Source organism: Quercus robur, chromosome 11 (genome assembly GCF_932294415.1).
Source record: "Quercus robur chromosome 11, dhQueRobu3.1, whole genome shotgun sequence".
Taxonomy (NCBI): Eukaryota; Viridiplantae; Streptophyta; class Magnoliopsida; order Fagales; family Fagaceae; genus Quercus; species Quercus robur.
Window position 1 is genome coordinate 21,282,886 of NC_065544.1, and position 23,466 is coordinate 21,306,351.

Consider the following 23,466-nt stretch of genomic DNA (forward strand, 5'->3'; position numbering starts at 1 on the left):
TGGGAGTGTTTGAATTTTATACCTTGAAATTTCAGAATTTGGATTCCAAACACCCCCAAACTTCAAGAGATAAATTCTAAATTCTGAAATTTCAGAATATAAAATTCAGACATCTCCAAACTTTAAGGATGTAATTTGCAATTTACCCTACTTTTTATATTGAGATCATGTTCTATATGACAACACTACACACAATAAGCTCCTCAGAATTAGTTTTAAATGTCAAAAGTAAATTTTTTTGGGTCAACTTTTCTGTTTATATTTCCTGTTTTGCTTTTTACTTAGTTTATTTGTTATTTTTAACTACACAGTTTAAAATGTCTTAAAACATTTTTTTTTTTTGTCACATGCTGAAATGTATTATTTCTCAATTTTATAAACAAAAAGTCTTTAAAACAAATGGACCTGGGGTTCCAACAAGAATAAGAATGACCAATTACTTTTTATATAGAAAATGTTCTATATACAGCACTACAAACAATAAGTTCCTCAGGATATTAGTTTTAAATTTCTAAAAAACTCTTCTTCTTCTTTTTGGGTAAAATTTTCTGTTTATATATGTTGTCCTTTTTTCTTTTTTCTTTTTTCTTTTTTCTTTTTTGATACAATATATGTTGTCTTTTTTGTTGTTGCTATAGTTAGTTTATTTGTTATTTTTAACTTGACAGTTTAAAAAGTCTTATAACGGTTTTTTTGGTCAACTTTTCTGTTAATACTTCATTTTACTTTGTTTAGTTGCTACATGTAACTGTCTAGTTTTAACTTCCACTTAATTGTTCCTTCTTTTAGCTAAATCAGAAAAAAGTTCATGATGGCTACCTTTAGTAAGGAGGATACTTACGTAGTCCTTGATATAAAAGGAGTACTAATATTAGTCTATTAAATCAGAAAATTCATAAATTTTCATAACTACTGGCGACATTGTGGGTTGTAATCAACTAATTGGTGTATAATGAAGTAACACTAATGGTGAACTCATGTGAAAATAATGTTTGCCTCAAAAAAAAGAAGTGAAAATAATATGTACTACTTTAATCATGATCCACCACCTATGGAATTTGCGAAAACAGTTAAATGGAAATATAACTAATGAAAAGTCTAGGATCACAAAATTTTTCACGACTTCTTGCCACAACTGTAACGTGGCAGAGTGTAATTGGTAAAGAAAAAAATAATAGGTCTATGTGTAAATGATAGTTAACCACTCATAATCTGCCACGTCAAAGTTGTGGTAATTAAAAAAAAATTGTGAAATAATTTGTAGTTCTAGAACTACTCTACAACTAAACTCTATTCTTGGAAAATGCTGAACCAACTTTTTTCAATTAGAAACATTGGATATCAACAAGAAAAAATTGATGGTTAGAAATATCCAATTATGCTAGAGGCCACCATTTTCTCCCATCCTCTTTTCTTTTTTTTGGTAGCAAGTTCAGGTCCCATAGGATCCACACGTGACCTTTTTCAGCTGCACAAAATGCGGAAAATAGAATTATATATATACTTGGCTGAACCACCTGTCTTCCAAACTATTTGGAGTGATAAATAGGAAAAATTGTGGTTAGAAATTTCTGAAGTTAGACAATCGATCTCCTCTTTTTCTTTTACTTTTCTATTAGCAACTTCTGGTCTCCATACTAGCCAGAGTCAGCAAGTTAGGAAAGAAACTGAAGAAATGGCAGGAGGGACTTTTGCCACCCAAGGAAGTCACCCTAGGCACGCAGCAGATGGAGCTATAACGGGGTCCGTAGTCATAATCTGCATTGTTGCGGCTTCAGCTGGGTTGATTTTTGGCTACGATGTTGGCATTTCTGGTTAATTACAGCTCTCTCTCTCTCTCTCTCTCTCTCTCTCTCTTTCTCTCTACACATGCATGGGATTTTTTTAAACTAGAATTTGAATCAATGACGCTTATTATATAATAATAATTCTTTTATGATCAGACCAAAACGCCAATCAATTTTTTGTGTAAGTGAGATTCAAATACAAGTCTTTTAGTTGAACTAACCCACCATAGGCATTGGATTTTCGTACGAAATTGCACAATCCAATATAACTTGTACAATAATGTGTAGTTTTTATCTTTTAGTTGTAACAATATATTACTGAATATCTAATCATTCATCTTTTCCAAGATTTCTCTTCATGCTAATTCACTAGAATCACAACCTTGTAACTTTAATCAGCTAGGATTTATGTACACAAAGATTGAGTTTTCAGTTTACTTCCAATTGTGATATTTTGAATTAAAGCCAAAATATATGTATATGTTTTGAATTGCAGGAGGTGTAACAGCAATGCCACCATTTCTGGAGAAGTTCTTCCCATCAATTCCAAAGAAAATGGCAGAGGCAAAGCCAAATCAATATTGTATATTCGACAGTCAAGCCCTTACTGCATTTACATCCTCATTGTACATATCTGGTTTGGTGTCATCTCTTATAGCCGGTCGTGTCACCACAACTACAGGGCGTAGGGGCATTTTGATTATTGGTGGCATCATCTTCATGATCGGTACATTACTTGGTGTTGTTGCCGTGAATCTTGCAATGCTCATTTTGGGACGCCTCCTCCTGGGATTTGGGGTTGGTTTCACAAATCAGGTTACCCTCTAACCACAATGATGCATGGCCTATCTTTTATAACGGGTATACAATAACAACCCTTACTTGCCATATATTAAACAAAGGTGAGGTGAAGCCATGACTTGTGTAAATGTGAAAGGACAACATTTCCATCCAATACTCCAATGTATAAAATTAGAATACAAGATCAAAACATGCATGTAATGTCAGCATGTACGTACAGTTGTAAGATCCACACATTCTTAGTTGACTACAAACCAAACCCAACTTAATTAAAATGCTTATTGTATACTTTCTTACAAATTAAGGGGTCGTTCAGTATAGGAGTTTAATAATATGTTTTCAATTTTTAAACAACATTACACGCATTTATACACAATTTTTCACTCGTACGTATTTTCAAAAAATACAAACAACGTTACTAGAATAATGTTACCAAACGGCCCCTAAATATTTTTCTTTTTTCTTTTTACACACGGATTGGATTTGGGTCCAGTGTCCTGTACACTTGCTGATAAATGACAAGCGTTAGACACGTGTCAACATTCCCTTCAAGTTTGCCCTCTATACTAAGGATATCGGTTTATAAACTATTTTTAGAAACATTTTATGAGACTAATCTATACATACACAGGCAGCCCCAATATACATAACAGAGATGGCACCACCAAAATGGCGAGGCGCATTTACCACAGCCTTCCAATCCTTCCTCGGCGGAGGGGCGCTACTTGCAACAATAATAAACTGGTTTGCGTCTAAGATGGGTGAAAACGGGTGGCGATTTTCTCTCGGCTGTGCCGGAATTCCTGCCATCATCATGACAGTGGGTGCATTCTTCATTCCAGACACACCCAGTAGCCTCATCCAACGGGGTCAGCTTCAAAAAGCCAGGCAATCCCTCAACCAAGTCCGTGGCGTGGACTCGGACACTGAAGCTGAGCTCAACAATCTGATCAACTACCATGAAGCAGCCAAAGCCGCCACTAAGCAACCTTACAAGACCATATTCCAAAGAAAGTATCGTCCACACCTTGTGATGACAGCAGCAATTCCATCGTTTCAGCAGTTGACAGGGATCAACATTGTGGCCTTCTATGCGCCTGTTTTATTTCGTTCTGTTGGATTAAGTTTGAGTGGTTCTTTGATTGGAGCTATTATACTTAATTTCATCAATTTTTCGTCTACATTTGTTTCAGCTTATTCTGTTGATAGGTTTGGACGAAGACTGTTGTTCTTGGAAGCTGGTGTCCAGATTATCCTCTGCCAGGTTAGTTAGGGAATCGAATGACATTTTTCACCACTTTTTTTTTTTTTTTTGCAACATTGACCGTGACTTAATAACTTATTAAGGTTGTGATTAGCATTGGGTTAAAAATTCAATATTTTTTACTATTCAACTTATTTTTACTACTATTTATAGGTCTTATTGTACTTTTTAGTACTATTCATAAGACTCACTGTACTATTTTGGGCTATATTTTAGTTTTATCTACAGTACTTTCAACAACAAAAATTTGATTTCAGCTAAATAAGTTATTTCCAAACAGATTCTAAGATTATTAACCAAAAAAAAAAAAAAAAAACCCTTACTAAGATTGTCATCGACACCACTTTTAGTATGCACTTTTTTTTTTTTGGAAAAGCATTGATCGCAATAATTTTTTTTTTTTTTTTTTTTTTTGGAGAAGGTGATTACGATAGGTTAAATTATGAAAAATGTTGTGTTCCTAAAATTATTGTATAAAATTTCAATAATCACTAACAATTTACTAAAAAACCACTTACAAACTAAAGCTGTAATAAACATGATTAATGTCACAAGGAAATAGTAAGTTAAAAAGGGAAATTATTGGTTTACAGTGTAGAATATAAACTAATAATTTTTCAATTAAAAATATGTTAAAGATATTACTAAATTTATTGTGTAGTAATTACTAGTATCACTCATAAATATTCTATCCATTATACAAAACTCTCATTTGTCATCTCAGGCTCAATCTCTCGTAGCATCATTCATGATAAATAAAAATTTTGATTATTTATTTTGGACTTTCCCCTAACTTTTATTGATATGTACTTAATTAATTGTGTTATTATGTACGTGTTGCAGTTGATCTTGGCATATATATTTTCAGCAGAACTAGGGACTGCAGGCACATCAAGTTTCTCAAAGGGATCAGCCATTCTGGTACTGGTCCTAATGTGTATAATCGCCGCCGGATTTGGGTGGTCATGGGGACCTCTAACGTGGATTGTGCCGAGCGAAATCTTGCCGTTGGAAGTCAGACCAGCCGGGCAAGGCATATGCATTGCCAGCAATTTTTTGTTGACGTTCATCCTGTCTCAGGTGTTCTTGTCCATCTTATGTAAGATGAAATATGGGGTGTTCTTGTTCTACGCCGGGTGGGTTATGATAATGACCGTTTTTGTGGGGCTCTTTTTGCCGGAGACTAAGGGGATTCCCTTACAAGAAATGAACAAAATCTGGCAAGACCATTGGTTCTGGAATCGATTCGTTGAAGACCCTTCCTCAAACTATGCAAATTTGATCGAGTAAGTTTAATAAGTTACTACAAAACTTTGTTTGTGACTCAACTGCTGGGACTAGGGGAGTTTCTTATTACTTTCATTTCGCTATAGCGGGAATCAGAATCAGAATCAGCCTGGACATTCACTTTGATCTTTGGGAAGTGATACAGAACTCATCAGTGTAGTCGATGATTTGACTACTGTTGTATCGAGAGATTAGATCGCAGCTAGATTAGCTTATTTTTTTTGTTGAACAGAAATCATGTACTTGCTTTGTTAACCAAATAAATTTTGTTCTTGCATTTGTTGAATATTATCTATAGAATTCAAGAATTCTGCCAAGAACAGCATAGTGCGTGCATGCACGCGTTCAAAAGTACAATTCAGCCGTTAAACTCGACATTCCAAACTTGAAATTAAAATTAACCTTGAAGATTGATGTTCGAGATGCTTACAAGTGTGCTCATATGATCAATCACTACTTCTAGTTCTGGGAACACCTCCTGCATATTATATAGGTTAACACCAAAGACCTGTTTGCCTAAGATCCTACGTGATTATTAGGTAAACAACCGTCTGCTCATTAAATTATGACAAAAATAAGGCTAAGATTTAATAAACTCATGACACAATAAGACAAACAGATTTGAAGAACCCTGCAGCACATCCTTTTTGGTTTCTAGCATCAAAAAGGATGTGACCACCCAGGGCTCAAGCTCAAATCCAGCATCAACATTCTTTTCCTCCGCTTGGGATACTTGAATGACTTGATAGCAAATGGGAAATAAAAAATAGTCCGATTATCATAAACATTTAGGATTTAGCTATAGGTATGAGGCCCCTCTACGCAAAAGTGGAAATGAAATCATGAATTCAATCCAATACACGAGTGTGTGAGTGTATTTTCCTATAAAGAAAAACCCTTTTAACAGCCAGAGGATAATGTAAAATTCAGAAAAACTGCCCAAAGACAGGAAATGATAGATTCAACTGATCATTGAGCACCCATGGGACCAAAAATTGAAATCAGAAAGTAAATGCCTTCAGCCCTTCACTGATCCGTGTAATACTCTCTAAACAGATAGATAAATTGAATGGTTTCTATATACATATGCTGAGAAGCCCTGACATGGTACATGCGAAGACATTTAACTTTTAAAGCGTTCATTGAATTATGATAATAACATGAATGCCGTACATATAAAGCAGAAGCAAATGAGAATGAATTTAAAGGCAACCCACAGCCCACAGGCACATCTGATCACCACTTACAAGTTACAGTTGTTTTAGTAAATAACATGCCTTTCCCATCTTGATTGCAGACAACTAACATGCTTCCATAAAAATGGCACATCTGATCACCACTTACAAGTTACAGTTGTTTTAGTAAATAACATGCCTTTCCCATCTTGATTGCAGACAACTAACATGCTTCCATAAAAATAACTGACATGCTTGATAGACACAACAAAAACATGCAATTACAAATCGCGATTATAGAGAAGCTGTCATTAAAGCCAACCAAATTGGATTTAAAATCCACATACCATATATTCCGTCCTCTCAAACTTGTCTGACAAAACAATACATGCTCCTATAGACACAAATGTCCTCACCATAAGCAATTCAAGATTATATATGCCTGAACATTTAGGGGTTGTTTGGTAGACAAACTCCAATACATGTTTTCAGTTTTTAAACAACATTATACGCATTTTCGCACTTTTTCACTAACACGTGTTTTCATACATGTTTTCAAACACATGTACCAAACACCCCCTTATCTATTTGAATCTTCACAGATTACATCTTAGTGATAACCAACAGGGGCTGGTGCCTCTCTCAATTCCTTTCCCTGAAAGTGAATGTCCTGCAGAGAAAGTACAGTCATAACCCAATAACAAAAAGTAGATGAAAGACAAGCATCAGGATTATTTTTCAATAAAATAAGGACATGCTTGATATATTATATTAGACACTTCCAAGAATAACAAAAACATAGAACAAATAAATTTTACCGAGACTAAAATCCTACCGGTAAGACCCACCTCTACCCTTTCACAGTGAGACATTCAATGCAGTTAAGCTAAGTCATTTTTCCATCAAAGCTATCTATAGGTTAAATTGAGTTTGCTTTTAGTCAAACCTAATTCAAGAAATTTACAATATTCCATATCTCTTTTCTGTTTATCTGTCTTTTTTGAAACAAAGATGGAACATTATAAAATCACAAAAAGAAAAATAAAAGTTGTAATCAAACAAACTCCCGTTGTGTTCTACACAAAATCTAGGAGATACTAAAGACACAAAATTAATAAGTTATTTGACAACTGAAATTTAAAATGAAAACACAAAAAAGAAACAGCATTTTTGTTTTTTTGCCTCATTTGGGCTGCCTTCCTATCCCCCTAGTACAGAGTAATTGCTGAGAGGCCTAAATTGGAAGACGTCAGAAAATTTCCTAACTCAAATGTTAACATACTGATCAAGGGTCTGCTGACTCAGCGCATAGGTTACATTGAATTTTTTTTATTGGTAATTTACACGTGCACTCAGCAGCTCAGCCTCACCCTCCACCCACACTTGTAAGCCATAGAGAGTCTAGTCTGTCTTTGTAACCAATACAGTACTAAATACCAAAGCAAATGATGTCCAATCAAACACAGTTTTCAATGCTATTAAGTTAAATCATAATTGTATTTTCAGAAAGAAAGTAGGCAAAGCGTTCAAAAGAAAAAAGTAGGTAAAAATATGCAGATAAAATTGTAAACAATTGTAGATCAAATTTGTAAAACTAACTGTTAACCAAACAAACAAGACATTTATTATCAAGTCTTTATATGCTCTATGGAAAAAATCCAGTAAAAGGAGGAAACTGATACTGTTTAGGCACTATATAATGATGACTGTAATGACGGAATTCTCCTATTTGTGAAGTACAGAATTTCATAATTACCCCATCAGCTAGCCTACGTGACCAAAGTCACCATCCCAAGTAAAGATAGGAAGCTGTTTCATACAATACAAAGGGTTGTTACACCATGAACATGATATCCCTACAAATGTCATTAAAAAAATATCCCCTATGGGTTCACCAACCTTAGGAAAAGCCTTTAACACCAAAATGAGTTAGCATCCAGGTCATTGAAAAATAAAATTTTATTTAAAAATGGCAGGCTAAAAGTATGAAACAAAATGCTATGAATTGACACATGCAATTGGATAACCAGTGACAAAACTCAAATTCTAAGCCAATATAAGATGGGAAAGAAATAAATAAAACAGATAAAAAGGTGGATCCCAATTAGAAATGAATTCACTTCACCATAAATTCTTAAACCATTTTCTTCTAAGCAAAACAAGATGCCAGAAATTGGGAAGATATTTAGGAAGAGCATCTATATGTTCACAAGATATAAAGATGCATAACATATGGAGAAACAGTTTTGAGATTTTTTTTTTTTTTAAACCTCCATACATATTTGGGTGCAAAATATTCTGTTTTCAAATTAATTCTTTTAATAATATGACTCTGTGACTAAATTTAGATTTACAAACTGGGAAATTTCAAAAAAAAAAAATTTTTATCTAGTTTAATTTAAAAATAAGGGAGGGGAAAAATTTTAATGAGCTTTAGAATAAGTTTTTTTATTATTATTAATAAAGTTTAATTTAATAATTTTTTATTGAGATGCAGTGCATGTGTAGCATTTTCCATCCATTATATTACCAGAAAGCTAACAGAAGGGAAAGCTAACAGAAGGGTTGATTATACAATTATCAAAGTACAAGGGGTCTATTTGATTTTGACCCAAAGTTCAGGAGATGCTTTAAAAATTTTCCCATGCAAAATCTCTCATTTGTCATATTATCTCTGGATCAGCAACAGATTTTAAAAAATCTTATGCACCGTGCAAGTTATATGTCTATATAGAGTGGAGAATAAACATAATGACATATTTTAGGTGACCAGATACATTCGGAAATTATATACATAACAAATGTGAAGAAACAAATTAAAAATATAGAGCATGATCATGGGAAAGGAAATTAACTCACAGCAGCAAAATGGTTAACATCCCGATGGTGAGCTTCATCAGCACGAATTACAATTATAACATCCTTAAGGGTTGCATCCTTGGGTAGCTTCCAGTAGTCCATTGCAATAGCAGGAGCCGGAACATTTTCAATTGCACCACTATCAATTTCCTTCAAATACTCTGTATATGAGTATACTGCTTCCTCCTCCAGGTAACCAACAATTCTATGGGCCAGTTTGGGGGAGAGAAGATATACACCAAAGAAGCCATTGAAGAAGACTCCCTGCACAGCGAGAACCAGAAGTCTTTCATACCACTTGGGCTGTACAAGTTCCACCATGGTCATCAAGTGCATCCTCTCATTCTCTGCTTCTTCAAGCAGGGCTTTGATCCAACCGCCACTTTGCTGGAACTTGCGGAGAGACCTTAGGTGCAGCAGCATTCCTCCTACCATACCAGGAACAGCTGCCACTGTTTCCAGCATCATTGCATGACAACCATACCGTCTCTGCAAGATATTTTACAAAATGAAACTCATAAACATATACTTTGGCAGCAATATCGAGAAGCAGACACAAAAGTTGCTAAAACATGCTGTCCCCAGAGAAGAACAGTTCAAGTTTTAAAGTTTGGTAAATCCACTGAAAAGAAGGAACAACTAACATACAATTGCAATATATAGAACTTGAATCTAGGAACAAAATAGTTATGTTCGGCTCAAAAAACTATCAAGAGATCTTCCCTGCACATTAAAGGAGGTCACTTATCTTCATCTCATTGCATCTACATCAGTAAGTTAAACCGTACAAAGTGCATGCACACACGCACAAAAAAAGAAAAAGAAAAAAAGAACTTTGTGTGCACCTTATTTGTCTTTACATAGAAAGTCACATTGGCTGCCACTCAGGCCACATAGTGTTTAATTATTATAAAATAAAATAAAATAAAAATAAATCAAACATATTATAGTATTTCAATTTCACCTACACCAACAATTTTCCATTTATAGAGCGATCCATTCTCCTTCAGTATAACTAACTTCCCCACTTTCCCATCTCACATATTTGTCTCAAATTGTGATAAGAGAAACATGAATAATTCCTAAAATTTTTGTTAATTTGACAGGCATAAGTATGAAGTTCTAGTGCTCTGTATTATTAATAATCAATAACTGGCTTGTTAACACTCTGTATGACTAAGTAATCCAAATCAAATTTCCTGTTTTGCACAGTAATTTCTATTGGTATGTATGACACTAAACTCAATCTGACTTACAGAAAATTTTAATTAGCTTCGATGCAGATATACGTCAGTGGTGAAGACAAGGCTCTCCATAAGAGCAGGCTAAAAGATATGCAACTATTTTAAAATTGATCTTTAGTGGTCTGCCTATCAATACAATATTCATGATAGCAACACCACATCTTAAGCTTGTTGAGAAGGTGAGCCCAACATGCATTATTACTATTGACATTCATTAAAGCTTGGAAAGATTATGGTCATCTTAATGAAGAATACTGTGTAAAATTAGAGAGCAAAGATCTATTGACTATTAAAGAAGGACACTGGTGTGGACACCTGCATCAGACGTTTTACCAATTTCATAAATTTAATTAAGCTCCCTCCGTATCAGTACTTTGAAAGTCACTATATATTTCGAAAGATCTTAAGAAAAATGGGGCCCAGAGACAGCAAAAACAAACGATATAACAGAACAAGTCAAAATCACAAGGGGGTGGGGGGATTAAGAAGTGAAAATGAAACTAGCACCATCCAACAGAGAATTCTTGAGTTCGCAAAATTTGGATTCTATCTAAGAGAAGAGTCTTTACACTCTAGGAAATACACGGCCAGTGTTAAAAATATTTCACTAGGAAAAAAGAATTAAAAGCAAAACACGAGCAAAAGTTAAGTATGCTTTTTGATGAATACAATACAACACACAACAAAGGTGACTTACCTTAAAAAACATATCCGATGGAATTCTAAGAAGTTTCACGGTCCTGTACGCAACTTTATCCAAAAACTTCTTTGGCACATAATGCTTTGTCACGTCTATTGACACGTCTGCCTCATAAGAGTCCCATGGCTACATCAGAAAAGAAAAGAAAAGAAAATCAGTCAATAGAAACTAGCAGTATGGACACTTAATAAAAAAATTTCTTGAAGTTCCGTGTAATATAAACTCACAAGAGAATAGAATAATACGTAATATGGCTGACAAGTAAATTTTTTGTTTTTGCATGGAAAGAATGGAATAACGAAATATAGAAAACATCTTCAAATTAAATGTTACAATAACATTCGGGAAAATGCCACATATATTGGTTATTGAAATTGTTGCATTATCAAACTTAATAGATGGTTTTATAAATGTATCTAAAATACTTGTCATTTTTGTAGATTGATTCTTCAGATCACTTTGACTAAATGAGTAAATCCTAATCTGCAGCTGAAAATTATCTCACTGAAGAAATGCTGAAAACAGAGGGTTAGAAAAATGAGTAACATATCTATGTCAGTCAATGAATTGAAGACTCAAAATGCTACCTTTTTTTTTTTAATAGAGTTTTAACCTATGACGTCTGTTTCTAAAAATTGCACTATTTTATGATCAAATCAAGATACTAATCAGTTTTTGATATAGACAGAGATTGAACACTAGATTTCTTATTCAATTATCAAAAATTTTACCAATTGAGTTAGCTGGAACCACCAAAATGCTACCACGCTTGAATAAGAAGGCTGCTCTAAAATTGATATAACTAACCATGACCGGTTCTTCCACTAAAATTTCAACACTATTCCTATTCACTTAAAACAACACATGGTAGATTTTCCTTTTTTTTTTTTTTTTTTTAAGTTGTAAAATCTGAAAGATCTCTTAAAAGAAGGGGAAAAAAAAGGAGAACAATCAACAATCCATTTTAAGATTTACAATAAATAAATTTTTTTTTTTTTTTTTTTTTTTTTAAAAGTGCGTAGAACTGTTGTAGAATAACAGTAACCTCTATAGTCAATTACAACGGCTAAAAAGTGCAAGTCAAAACAACAACAACAACAACAACAACAACAACAACAACAAAAAGGCAATTACTCACAAAAAATTTCATTCACAAGTACACAAAGAGCCATAGAATCACCCAAAGAAAAAGAGAGAAAAGTTATTATCACCATGAAACAATTCCAAGGCCAATCGGTACCATCTGGTCTCTTGATACTAGGCCTAGACAGCCCCCAATAGCTATCCACCGTTCCTTTCTCCTCATCACCATTCTTCTTCTTCTCTTCTTCCTTGATCGCTCCCACTCCTCCTCCGTTAACAACCTCTTTGCTCTTCTCCGCCACCGAGCTCATCATTCTACTCCTCCAGTAGTAGTACTGTTGACTCTGCTGCTTATTCATCATCACTCCCTGCATGCTACCAGGCCTCGCCATCATCTCAGCCGCCGACATGTAACCGCCGCCGCCGCGGCTGATCAGCCCACTCGCCAGACTCCCGGCCACAAACCGCTTCATCTCTTTTGTTTCCTCAGAGTTCGGAGAGATGTCTGAGCGGTTTTGTGTTTATGTCTGAGAGAAAAAAAGAATAGAGAAAAGTTAAAGACACACCACACAAGACTACCTTTGAGCAACGACAAAATTAAAGTCCCGATCACTTTAAAGACACACCACACAAGACTACCGCACAAGGCCCCAATCACTTTTACTCAAAGTCCCGAACCGGACAAATTATCCAAACGAAAACCCCACAACCCACTTGACTCTAAATAAAGAAAAATCCAACTGATACAAATATCTTCCGATCCAAACTGTCTCCATTATCCCTCTCCGTACGTGTCACTTCATTAACGCTTTGTATCACATAACGTCTATATATATATATATATATATATATGTATATGTGTGTGTGTGTCCCAACTCTCACTCTTCTTAAAACTAATCCAAACTAATGGGGTCTGATATATGTTCCTCAGAGTTCGGGAGTGACATATCAGATAATTTGGGAAAATACTTCTCGATATTATTAAAAGAATCAGGTTTACAAACTTATATACGATACAGAGTAAGGGAAAACGAAGTAACTAACACTTGACTGACAAAACTATGCACCTGTGAACAGAAAGATAACTAAGCAGCTCACGTGAGAAACTAACACTATTAAATACAATGCTACAAGTAGTTTTAGTCCTAAAGCTACTAGCCATTTACTCTGTTCTGTAATTCTGCAGCTTCACTTGTTCTTGCTTCTGTCAAGGCATGATTTGATCCTTGCTTCTCACACTTTTGCTCCATATTCTGATACTCCCCCTCAAGGGAAACTGCAGAATATTAACCATTCCCATCTTACAAATCAAATTAGAGAATTGATTAAATCCTAATGCTTTAGTGAGCAAATCAGCTAGCTGACAATGTGTTCTCACATGAATTAACTTGATAACTTTCTCAAGCATCTTGTCCCTTACTACATGACAATCTATCTCAATATGCTTCGTCCTTTCATGAAAAACTGGATTCAAGCCAATATGCAACGCAGCCTGACTGTCACAGAACAGTAAGGCCTACCTTTTATGTTCAATCCCAATATCTCTAAGGAAATACAATATCCAAACAATTTCACAAGTAGCTACAGCCATAGCTCGATATTCTGTTTCTGCAGAGGATCTGGAAACCGTGCATTGTTTCTTGGACTTCCATAACACTAGAGAATCTCCAATGAACACACTAAAACCAGTCACAGACCTCCTCGTATCAGGGCATGAAGCCCAATCTGAATCAGCAAAAGCTTTGACATGAAGCTCTGATTTTGATGAGAACAGTAACCCCTTTCCTGGTTCATTCTTCAAGTATTGCAATACTCTATACACAGCATCTAGATGAGGTTTTCTTGGCTTGACCATATATTGACTTAACTTATGGACTGCATAAGTGATGTCTGGTCTGGTAATAGTCAAGTACAATAACCTACCAATCATTCTTCTATACATTCCTGGATCCTTGAGTTCTTCACCCTCATACTTACTTAACTTGACATTTTGTTCCATTGGTGTCTTGGCTGGCTTGCATCCTAGAAACCGTGCATCACTCAACACTTCAAGAGTATATTTTCTTTGACACAAGACTATTCCTTGATTTGACCTAGCAACCTCAAGTCCAAGGAAAAATCTCAAATCCCCCAAATCTTTGAGTTTAAATTTCTAATTCAACAACACCTTAAACTCATCTACTTCTGCCTTATTGTTACTAGCCAATAAAACATCATCCACATGAACCAAAAGAATCAAGAAAGACGAACCTGTCTGCCTAGTGAAGAGAGAACAATCAATAACACATGGTAGATTTTCCTTTTTTAAAAAAAGTTGTAAAATCTGAAAGATCTCTTAAAAGAAGGGGAAAAAAGGAGAACAATCAACAATCCATTTTAAGATTTACAATAAATAAATTATTAAAAAAAAAAAAAAAGTGCGTAGAACTGTTGTAGAATAACAGTAACCTCTATAGTGAATTACAACTGTTAAAAGTGCAAGTCAAAACAACAACAACCAAAAAAAAAAAAAAGGCAATTACTCACAAACAAATTCATTCACAAGTACACAAAGATCCATAGAATCACCCAAAGAAAAAGAGAGAAAAGTTATTATCACCATGAAACAATTCCAAGGCCAATCGGTACCATCTGGTCTCTTGATACTGGGCCTAGACACCCCCCAATAGCTATTCACCATTCCTTTCTCCTCATCACCATTCTTCTTCTTCTCTTCTTCCTTGATCGCTTCCACTCCTCCTCCGTTAACAACCTCTTTGCTCTTCTCCGCCACCGAGCTCATCATTCTACTCCTCCAGTAGTAGTACTGTTGACTCTGCTGCTTATTCATCATCACTCCCTGCATGCTACCTGGCCTCGCCATCATCTCAGCCACCGACATGTAACCGCCGCCACCGCGGCTGATCAGCCCACTCGCCAGACTCCCCGTCACAAACCGCTTCATCTCTTTTGTTTCCTCAGAGTTCGGAGAGATGTCTGAGCGGTTGTGTTTATGTATGAGAGAGAGAGAGAGAGAGAGAGAGAGAGAGAGAGAGAGAGAGAGAGAGAGAAGAAAGAGAGAGAAATGGATAGGACTTCTTTGGCTGAAACTGAAAAATAAAAATACTGTAGTAAAATAATTTTTAAATATGTAAATAGTATCATGAAATTTAATTTTAATGAAAAAATAGTTGAAAAATGATGTTTATTAGATTGGTGAACAATGCACATGAGTATACTGTTTACTGCTGAAAAATCAAAACATGCTACTAAAAAAAAAAAACGCAAAACGCGGGTCCAAACAGATACATGAGTCTGTTTGAATAGAATTTATTTTGTTGAAACTGAAAACTGAAAATACTATAGCAAAATAATTTTTAAATGTGTGAATAGTACTGTGAAACTCATTTTAATGAAAAAGTTGCTGAAAGCGATGTTTGTGGGTCCTATATACTGTTCATGGGACCTACAAAACTGATAAAAGTGACGAAAAAGTAGGAAAAATGTGGCTACTATTTATGAACAATAACCACTGTCCCCTGCTACAACTGACAAAATAAAAGAAAAAGAAAACGCAGACATGAGATTTTTTGCTATCCAAACATTCACATAAACTCGGGATTTGTGTAATGTGCTTCGCGTTGTATGGGTTTTGGTTTGGTTTGGTTTTTTTAGGCAAAGCATTTGTCGGTTTAGATGAGTTTAGATGATTAGATTAAAGGCGATATCATATAAATATATACATTGTATCGTCCAATCTGAGTGGAGTGTGACGGTTGCTTTTGGAAAACCAGATTATCTGCTGCTGATTTTTTTGTTTCTATTTCTGTTACCTCTACTCTCCACTTTCACTAATTTCTTTGTTTAGAAAACATTCAGACCACCTATAAGTATCCTCTTTATTCTATCCATCTTTTTCTTTCTTTTTCTTTTTTTTTCATATTTTACACTTCTATTTTTTATTTAGTATCTCTTGAGATTTTCAATAAACACATTTAGGGTTTCAAAAATAATATATAGACTCTCAAATCATTTTAAAATTTTAAATAACTTGATAGTCTGTGCACTTATAAATTTATAAAATTTGATTTGAATCAAGAAATCAAACAAGACTTCAAATTGAGAGGATCAATTTACCCCCCTTGACTATTGAGGAAGGTACAACAAAATTAAATTAGTTAATAACAAAATTTCAAGAAATAACTCTGTTTTTCAAATGATCAAAATATTTAACATTCCTCCCCATATTTCACCTTAAGACGAACAAATAATTGACATTTCACCTTAAAATAAAAAAGTGGAATGTTATTATGTGGATCATTTAGGAACATAGTATCAACTTCTAAGAGTTGGCTATATGGTCCATTTGAAAATTGCGTATTTCCAGTAATTTGTTTGCATAATATGAAACAAAAAATAAAAAAACTAGTTTATTTTCAAAAAGCTCAAAATTATATTACTTTGCAATGAAAAGTAGTGTGACTCGCAAACAATACATAAAGACAAACAAAGAAAAACTAACTTATAAACGTGATCCAAACTCATAAATAATAATATTGTGGTTCAAGACCCCAAGGTTGAGGTGGAGGTAAATTTAGGTCATATTTCTAACCATAATTACAAACGAAAAAAATAAATAAATAAATCACTCAAATATAAATAACTTCTTTTTAGGATAAAAACCTCAAACTTTCATGAAAATTTAGCCATACTCAATAAGAAGAACATCATGAAATTGTGTAGGAATATCTTTTATTTATACTAAATAATCACTAACATGCCTTGCATATTTAACTAGATTATGAGTTACAAACTTGCATAAAATTTCTAATGATTGAATAAGAGATCGAGATTCAATCACTATTTATACCAAAAATTTACTAATATCTTAATTTGATGATAAAAAATTATTATTAAGAACTGACTGTTTGAGTTAAAATTATCTAAAATAATAAAATAAATAAATAAATTACCTAGTGTGCGAGAGAAAATAATTACAGAAGAAAGCAAGGAATTTATCCAACTGATTGATTATGTGGGACCCAATCGTTTCCTGCAGGCTCCACTAGGGCAAATGATTGAGTTGTATAGGACGAAGAATGCTTTTGGGTCGTAGACTAATAGAGCTGCTATAGAATACTGAGAGCGACATTCTCGGTGAGTAACCGACAATATACCCTTGTACGAGTATATAGTATGTACCCTTGTCTTCTCACTGAAATTACAACTCTACTCTCATTTTCATTCCAACTTGATTGGAGGAGTTGTCGAGGTCAAGACCGGTAAAGTGTAAATTACAGTGCTGATTGTTACGTGGCAGGCAAACCATGCCACAGGTGTTACCAAAAAAAGGAATTGTCAGGAAATTAATTGCTCAGGCGACCAAAGTTGATTTTAAGGGGTTTGGAAGGACTCAGGTGTTAGGAGCAATCATGCATTTAATTAAGGAAAGTTTACAAGGGGAAAGTTAAGAAGTGCTTTTATAGTATTAATTAACCATCTATTTAAGCGTAGTTTTGACATTATTTTTATAGAAAAAAAAATTATCAAAATATTAATTTTTTTTTTTAATAAAAGTTTTCTTTAACTAAATTATTAACTAATACTTTAAGAGCACTCATCAGCATAACTCATTTTATAATAATTAACAACTCTAGAATAATTAAAGGTTCAATTAAACAAATCTAAAATAAATAAAGGTTCAATTAAAATTTTAAAAAAATATTAAATGGTTTGACAAGGGATGGCAAAATCTGACACGATCTGTGAACCCGACACAACTAACTCATTTATAAACAGATCATGGGTTGAGGCTAAATAGGTTCGGGTCATATTCGGGTTGACACAGCAAACCCGTTTAATAAATGGGTCAAGTTCGTGTTCAACATGCGAACCCGTCTGACCTGTTTAGCTTATTAAGTTATTAGTTTTTCTTTATATTATTGCTTAATTTATGGTTGTTTTTATATGTTTATTATTATATTTATGGTTGTAATTGTATTTTAATTTTAGATATATGAAAATTGATAAAATTATATAGGTTAGGTATGACCTATTAATCATATAGATTATTAAACGGGTTATTTGTATTGATTTTTACATGACTTGTCAATTAAACGTGTCAGGTCGGGTCGACCTGTTTAATAAACAAGTCATGTTTGGGTTGAGGATTCTTGACACGTTTAGCCGAATACTCATGACTTGACACAATGCAAACCCGACCTGCGAATATGAATTGCCACCCCTAGGTTTGAGTTTGCTTTTTCTAATCTTGATTCTTGTGTGGTTAGTGGCACAGGCATTGAACAATTTTGCTAAAACCACTATTTTTTTTCACAACTTGTTAAGATGGTAATTATATATATATATATATAATTTCAATTATATAAAGTCCAATTTTGTGTCGCGTGTCTAATTTAAGAATTTTATTTTTGTATCTTGTTCTCAAAAAAAAAAAAAAATTACACCAAGTTAATTATTCATTGAAAAAAAACAAAGAGTAAACCAATCATACACCTAATTTAATCCTTTTTTTTTCTAAAGACCTATGATCTAAACCACCTTAAAATTGATCTTGGGATAATATGTGGCATTTTATGGACTATGTAACCAGCTAGAAGCTCTGTGTGGGCATGATAAATTTCATTTTAGTACCCAGTAAAATGATAAATATTTGTTATTGACCAAATTATAATTATACACAGGTTAATTAGGATCAAAACACCTCCTTAAAGTTGTATGATAGAATATTCAAAATAAGTGCTAACAAAAAATTACATGAAATTATCATATGGTTTAAGTTTTTTTTTTTTTTTTTTTAGAAAGTGCAAAAGCCCAATAAGATCATTTTTATAAGGGTAAATCCAGCCCAAAGGCACGAATAAGGATGAAGTGATCTGATAGACAAAAGGGAACCTCCCAAAATAATTTCCACAAAGGCCCAAACTACTACAATTACTGAGGTGAAGAACTAAGCCCTCCCGTGACAGTTGAAGAAAGGACTATGAGTAACCAATTCCCCTTTGAATTGAGGTGCCACCTTCCATTAAACTCACCCTAGGAAGCGCAAAAAAGGGATAAGCACCACTAAGGGTCTATTTGGGATCAGCTTATTTTGTTGAAACTGAAAACTTTTTCTTGAAAGTATTGTAGATAAAAGTAAAAGTTAACTAAAATAGTACAATGGGACCCATGAACAGTAGCAAAAATAAGTTGAATAGTAAAATAAGCTGGCTTTTTAATTTTTGCTAAACACACACTAAAACAATCACCTCCACATTAATAAGGTTTTACACATAATCTCTACCACTTTAAATGTTGATTGACTAGTTTGAATAGTGGAAACATCCTTAAAAGTCCTATTTCATGATCAAAGAATGGCAGACCAAAGGGGTGATGGGACAAGTATCCCCTAAATCCAGCTGGAAACAGGCCAGCTAGGAAGAGAGGGTAGGGAAAAATGACTATAAAAGGTGGAGAGGTGCAACATGAGAAGGGATTCAAAAAAGTTTGGTGAGTAAGCTTAGAGAAGAACAAGAGAGAGAAAGTTGTAATAAAACAATATGTCTAAGAGTTTTTAATCTTTTATCCTATCCCTTGTATCTCCGAAATCCAATTTCTATATCTATAAAAGTCTTCTTTAGTCCTTCTTATCTTTCAATTTGCTGTTTAGATCTCCCATTGTGGAATATTTGCCCATCTTTTTATAAATTAATTGGGTAAATCATCTTTGTTATCACTTTTCTCTTAGTGGTTGTTTTTGACCCCAACAAAATATATATATATATAAATATATATATATATATATATATATATATTGCTTTAGGATCAAATTTTATATATAAGAAGAGTAATGTTAGAGATACAAACTTTTTTTACAAATTTTTTTACATACCGTTGATGTGATGAGTGATTATTAGTAAATGAAAAAGTGATGTTAATAGTAGGTTTTGATGAAAACCAATAAGAAGTTAGTCACTTCAACAGTTTGTAAAAATATTATAAAATGGTTGCAACCGTAGCATTACTCATAATTAATTTTGTATCTCACATGATTAAGGTGGAATAAAAAATTTTAGTTGAGAAGGGCCAAGTTTTAATATCTTTTTTGATGGAACAAAAGAAATTATGATCGAGTTAGGAATGAAAACATGCAAATGCACCAGATCTGGCTCAAAGCCAATGATTAATTGATTACCTCCAAGAATTTCTCTTGGCTCAAGAAGAACAGAGATAGGTTCCTTTAGCGTTCCATAGTGAAAAGAGATGGCATCCCTCTTACAACCCAGTTTACAAAGTAAATTCTGGTGGTGCAACATCGTGATTCTATTGCTGTTGGAATTAGGGTAATTGCGAGAGACTCGGCTAGCTATGTTATTGGTGCCCTCACCCAAATAATTACACTTCCCTCATGCGTATAATTGCTCTAGCACCCAATCCCAAAAAGCTGTGTACCTCTCCCACTTTTTTTTTTATGAACACCGTTGTGTCTATTCTACCATAGCCTTTGTCAATAAGTTTATGAACACTATTCTCTATTCTCTCATAGCCTTTGCCAATAAAGAGTGGATATCAAACTCATTTGCAAATGGCATCCTTAAAACATGGACAATCACAAAGTCAAACCATGCACTGCTGATATTAGATACTCACAGACTTTCAGCTTTTCACAAAGACAAACACGTATTTGATAAATTGGAAGCAATAATCAAAGATCAAACAGCCAGAGGTTGGAGTATTTCTACCTGCATGCAAGGATTTGATAATCAATTTAGGTTTAAAAAGTTGATTCTAACACTGCAACTACGTGTTTAGGATGAATTGAACATAGTCTTTAGGATAAATTGGAAGCAATAATCAAAGATCAAACAGCCAGAGGTTGGTGTATTTCTACCTGCATGCAAGGATTTGATAATCAATTTAGGTTTAAAAAGTTGATCCTAACACTGCAACTATGTGTTTAGGATGAATTGAACACAGTTTTTAGGCTAAAATGCAAAACTCGCTCTCTAAATTTCACAACTTTTCATTTTAGTCCTTTAAATTTGCATTTTGTCATTTCAGTCCTCTAAGTTTCAATCCTCCTCAATCTAGTCCTTTGTTATCATTCCATTCACCCATGCCATTAACTTGCCCAAAACAACATTGTTTTGGCTTTAATTTAATATTTAAATTTTATTTTATTATTTATTTCTTAATTAAAAAAAGTTAATTATAAAAAATAAAAATAAAAACCCAGACATTAGGGGGTGTTTGGTACATGCACTTAAAAAATGAAAACGTGTTTGAGTGGGTATACCAAACGAGGCCTAAAATAGCAAACAAGAGAGGACAAAGCTACCAAGTATTGAGACCAAAAGGGAGAAAGAGATACCAAGAGACCAAGAGGGAAAGCAAGAGACAGATTGAGCAGAGCCGCCGAGTATTGGCTTGAGCCAAGCTAGTGAAATACGTCCACTTTCTCTCCCTCGATTTGTCTCTCGCTCTCCCTCTTAGTCTCTAGATCTCTCAAACAAGTACAATACAACTACAATTTAGGACCACTACTTGAGTGTCGTAATTCATGGCTAAGTAACATTAGGAAGAAAATCAACTAGAATTGAAAACCCATTTCCAACTCATATGTACTACATAAATAATTGATGTGGTGAAAAGTGTCATAACTCATATGTGAAATAACCTAGATCTTACCAGAGTGGTTGAAGTATATTGGTAGAGCAGGATTTTGGTTTTCAATTGAATATTCAAAGTAGTTGTAGTACATCACAATTCTTACCAAAGATGCTTCAGTAGTGAAATAACCAATTCTAAATTAAGGCCAAAACGACATAATTTTGGGCAAGTTAATGGCAAGAATAGATATAATGTTAATAGAGGACTGAATTGAGGAGGATTAAAACTTAGAAGACTGAAATGATAGAATGCAAACTTAGAGAACTGAAATGAAAAGTGGTGAAACTTAGAAGTTGAGTTTTGCATTTTGACCTAGTTAAAGAGCAAGAAATTTAGTGATTGAAGCCTGAATTGATGAGTTTAAATGAGTTTCTAACACCTCAAGGTTGATAATGGATTATCAAATTAGATTTTGATAAGATGATGTTTGGAAACAAAATATATACATATGATAAGACATTAGAAATTTGAAGCCAGAGATGCATGTGCCTATTGGCTGGTAATGAGCACTAAATATCAGCACTTGTCCTAGGTGACCAAATGTCAATGGCACTCAGTGCCCAACAAGGACATAGCTAGGAATTTATATTTATACTACAAAAATTGTAGTATTAATACAATAATCATAATTCAAAATTTTATTGAATACAGAATTATCAACTTTGATATATTATCATATTCTCAACAATTATTTAGATCACTATAGATATATACAAAAAAATTTCACTATTGTTTTAAAAACTATCAACCCATCATTATTTGTAATATTGAAAATTTCCTATATTTTAATTTTTTAATGAATTATTTAACACCTAATTTCAAACAAAAAAAAAATCAACTTAAAAAAATGATGACATAGAGAGATAAAATATATTATAATATAGCAATACAAAAATTGAAGAACAAAATCTTGATAAACAAAACGTATTCATTAAACTAATTAGAAAGGCAAAAACTCATATGGTCAGATTCATATCATAATAATAAAACAAAAAAACAAAACAATATGACCATTATCATATATATAACGAACTTAAATCTAAATGCCCATATGCTTGAGTTTATTTGGTTGTGTTGAAAACTGAGTTAACATATTGACTTGAGAGAGGCCAATGTAGGCTAGCAGCAATAGGGAGAAGTACTAAGAGCATTAGCATTGGGGAATGTTAATGCCAAATGTAATGAGAATTTGGAATTTGCAGCCTTAAAAACTCTTGTATCAGAGAATTGTAAACAGTAATATTGCAAATTTTTTTGCAATACTGCTACAGTGCAATTCTAAGCATAGAATTGCATTGTAGCAGTATTGTAAAATATATATATATATATATATATTTTATGATGTTTTCCCCCGAAATTTCTCTCTCATCAACACATTATTTCTATTCTCTTCTCTCTTTTCCTTCTCTATTTCTCCATTTGCTCTCTCATCTTTGAAGCTTCATAGCCATCTCCAAAATTTCTCACCCATCTCCATCTCCGAAATTTCTCACCTGATTCACCCTCACCCATCTCCATCGCTGAAGCTTCACACAGCCTCTCTCTCATCTCTCATCGTGGATCAACGAGCTGGGTTTGGATCGGTGGGCTGGGATCGGTTGATGGTGGGTTTGAA

The 23,466-nt window shown here is 33.8% G+C and overlaps 2 protein-coding genes across 6 annotated transcripts in view; one reads left to right on the forward strand and one right to left on the reverse strand.

The window, feature by feature from the left end:
• Window positions 1-1,675: 1,675 nt before the first annotated feature.
• LOC126704830 (sugar transport protein 5-like) lies at window positions 1,676-5,370 on the forward strand. The gene is made up of 4 exons (XM_050403826.1): window positions 1,676-1,814; window positions 2,284-2,603; window positions 3,220-3,852; window positions 4,696-5,370. The coding sequence occupies exons 1-4, from the start codon at window positions 1,676-1,678 to the stop codon at window positions 5,140-5,142; spliced, it is 1,539 nt and encodes a 512-aa protein (XP_050259783.1). The 3' UTR covers window positions 5,143-5,370.
• Window positions 5,371-6,625: 1,255 nt separating this feature from the next.
• The window catches only part of LOC126707460 (ubiquinol oxidase, mitochondrial), a 33,215-nt gene continuing 16,374 nt past the window's right edge, over window positions 6,626-23,466 (reverse strand). Inside the window, exons 1-5 of one of the 5 annotated variants that reach the window (XM_050407116.1) lie at window positions 14,800-14,944; window positions 12,329-12,727; window positions 11,115-11,243; window positions 9,174-9,662; window positions 6,626-6,984 (exon numbers count right to left, since the gene is read on the reverse strand). In XM_050407116.1, the coding sequence (XP_050263073.1) occupies window positions 6,925-6,984; window positions 9,174-9,662; window positions 11,115-11,243; window positions 12,329-12,673 (1,023 nt within the window). In that variant the 5' untranslated portion in view covers window positions 12,674-12,727; window positions 14,800-14,944 and the 3' untranslated portion in view covers window positions 6,626-6,924. Of the gene's footprint in view, window positions 6,985-9,173; window positions 9,663-11,114; window positions 11,244-12,328; window positions 12,791-12,826; window positions 12,980-14,799; window positions 15,051-23,466 lie in introns of those variants that run through there. The other 4 variants (XM_050407115.1, XM_050407114.1, XM_050407113.1 and 1 more) reach the window with 4 other exon arrangements.

What these genes read in the sequence shown, in the direction of transcription:
- LOC126704830 (XM_050403826.1), top strand. Translation starts at nt 1,676, where the DNA reads ATGGCAGGAGGGACTTTTGCCACCCAAGGAAGTCACCCTAGGCACGCA. An exon ending in GGGTTGGTTTCACAAATCAG is followed by an intron (nt 2,604 to 3,219) that starts GTTACCCTCTAA and finishes ATACATACACAG; the next exon opens with GCAGCCCCAATATACATAAC. An exon ending in TCCAGATTATCCTCTGCCAG is followed by an intron (nt 3,853 to 4,695) that starts GTTAGTTAGGGA and finishes TACGTGTTGCAG; the next exon opens with TTGATCTTGGCATATATATT.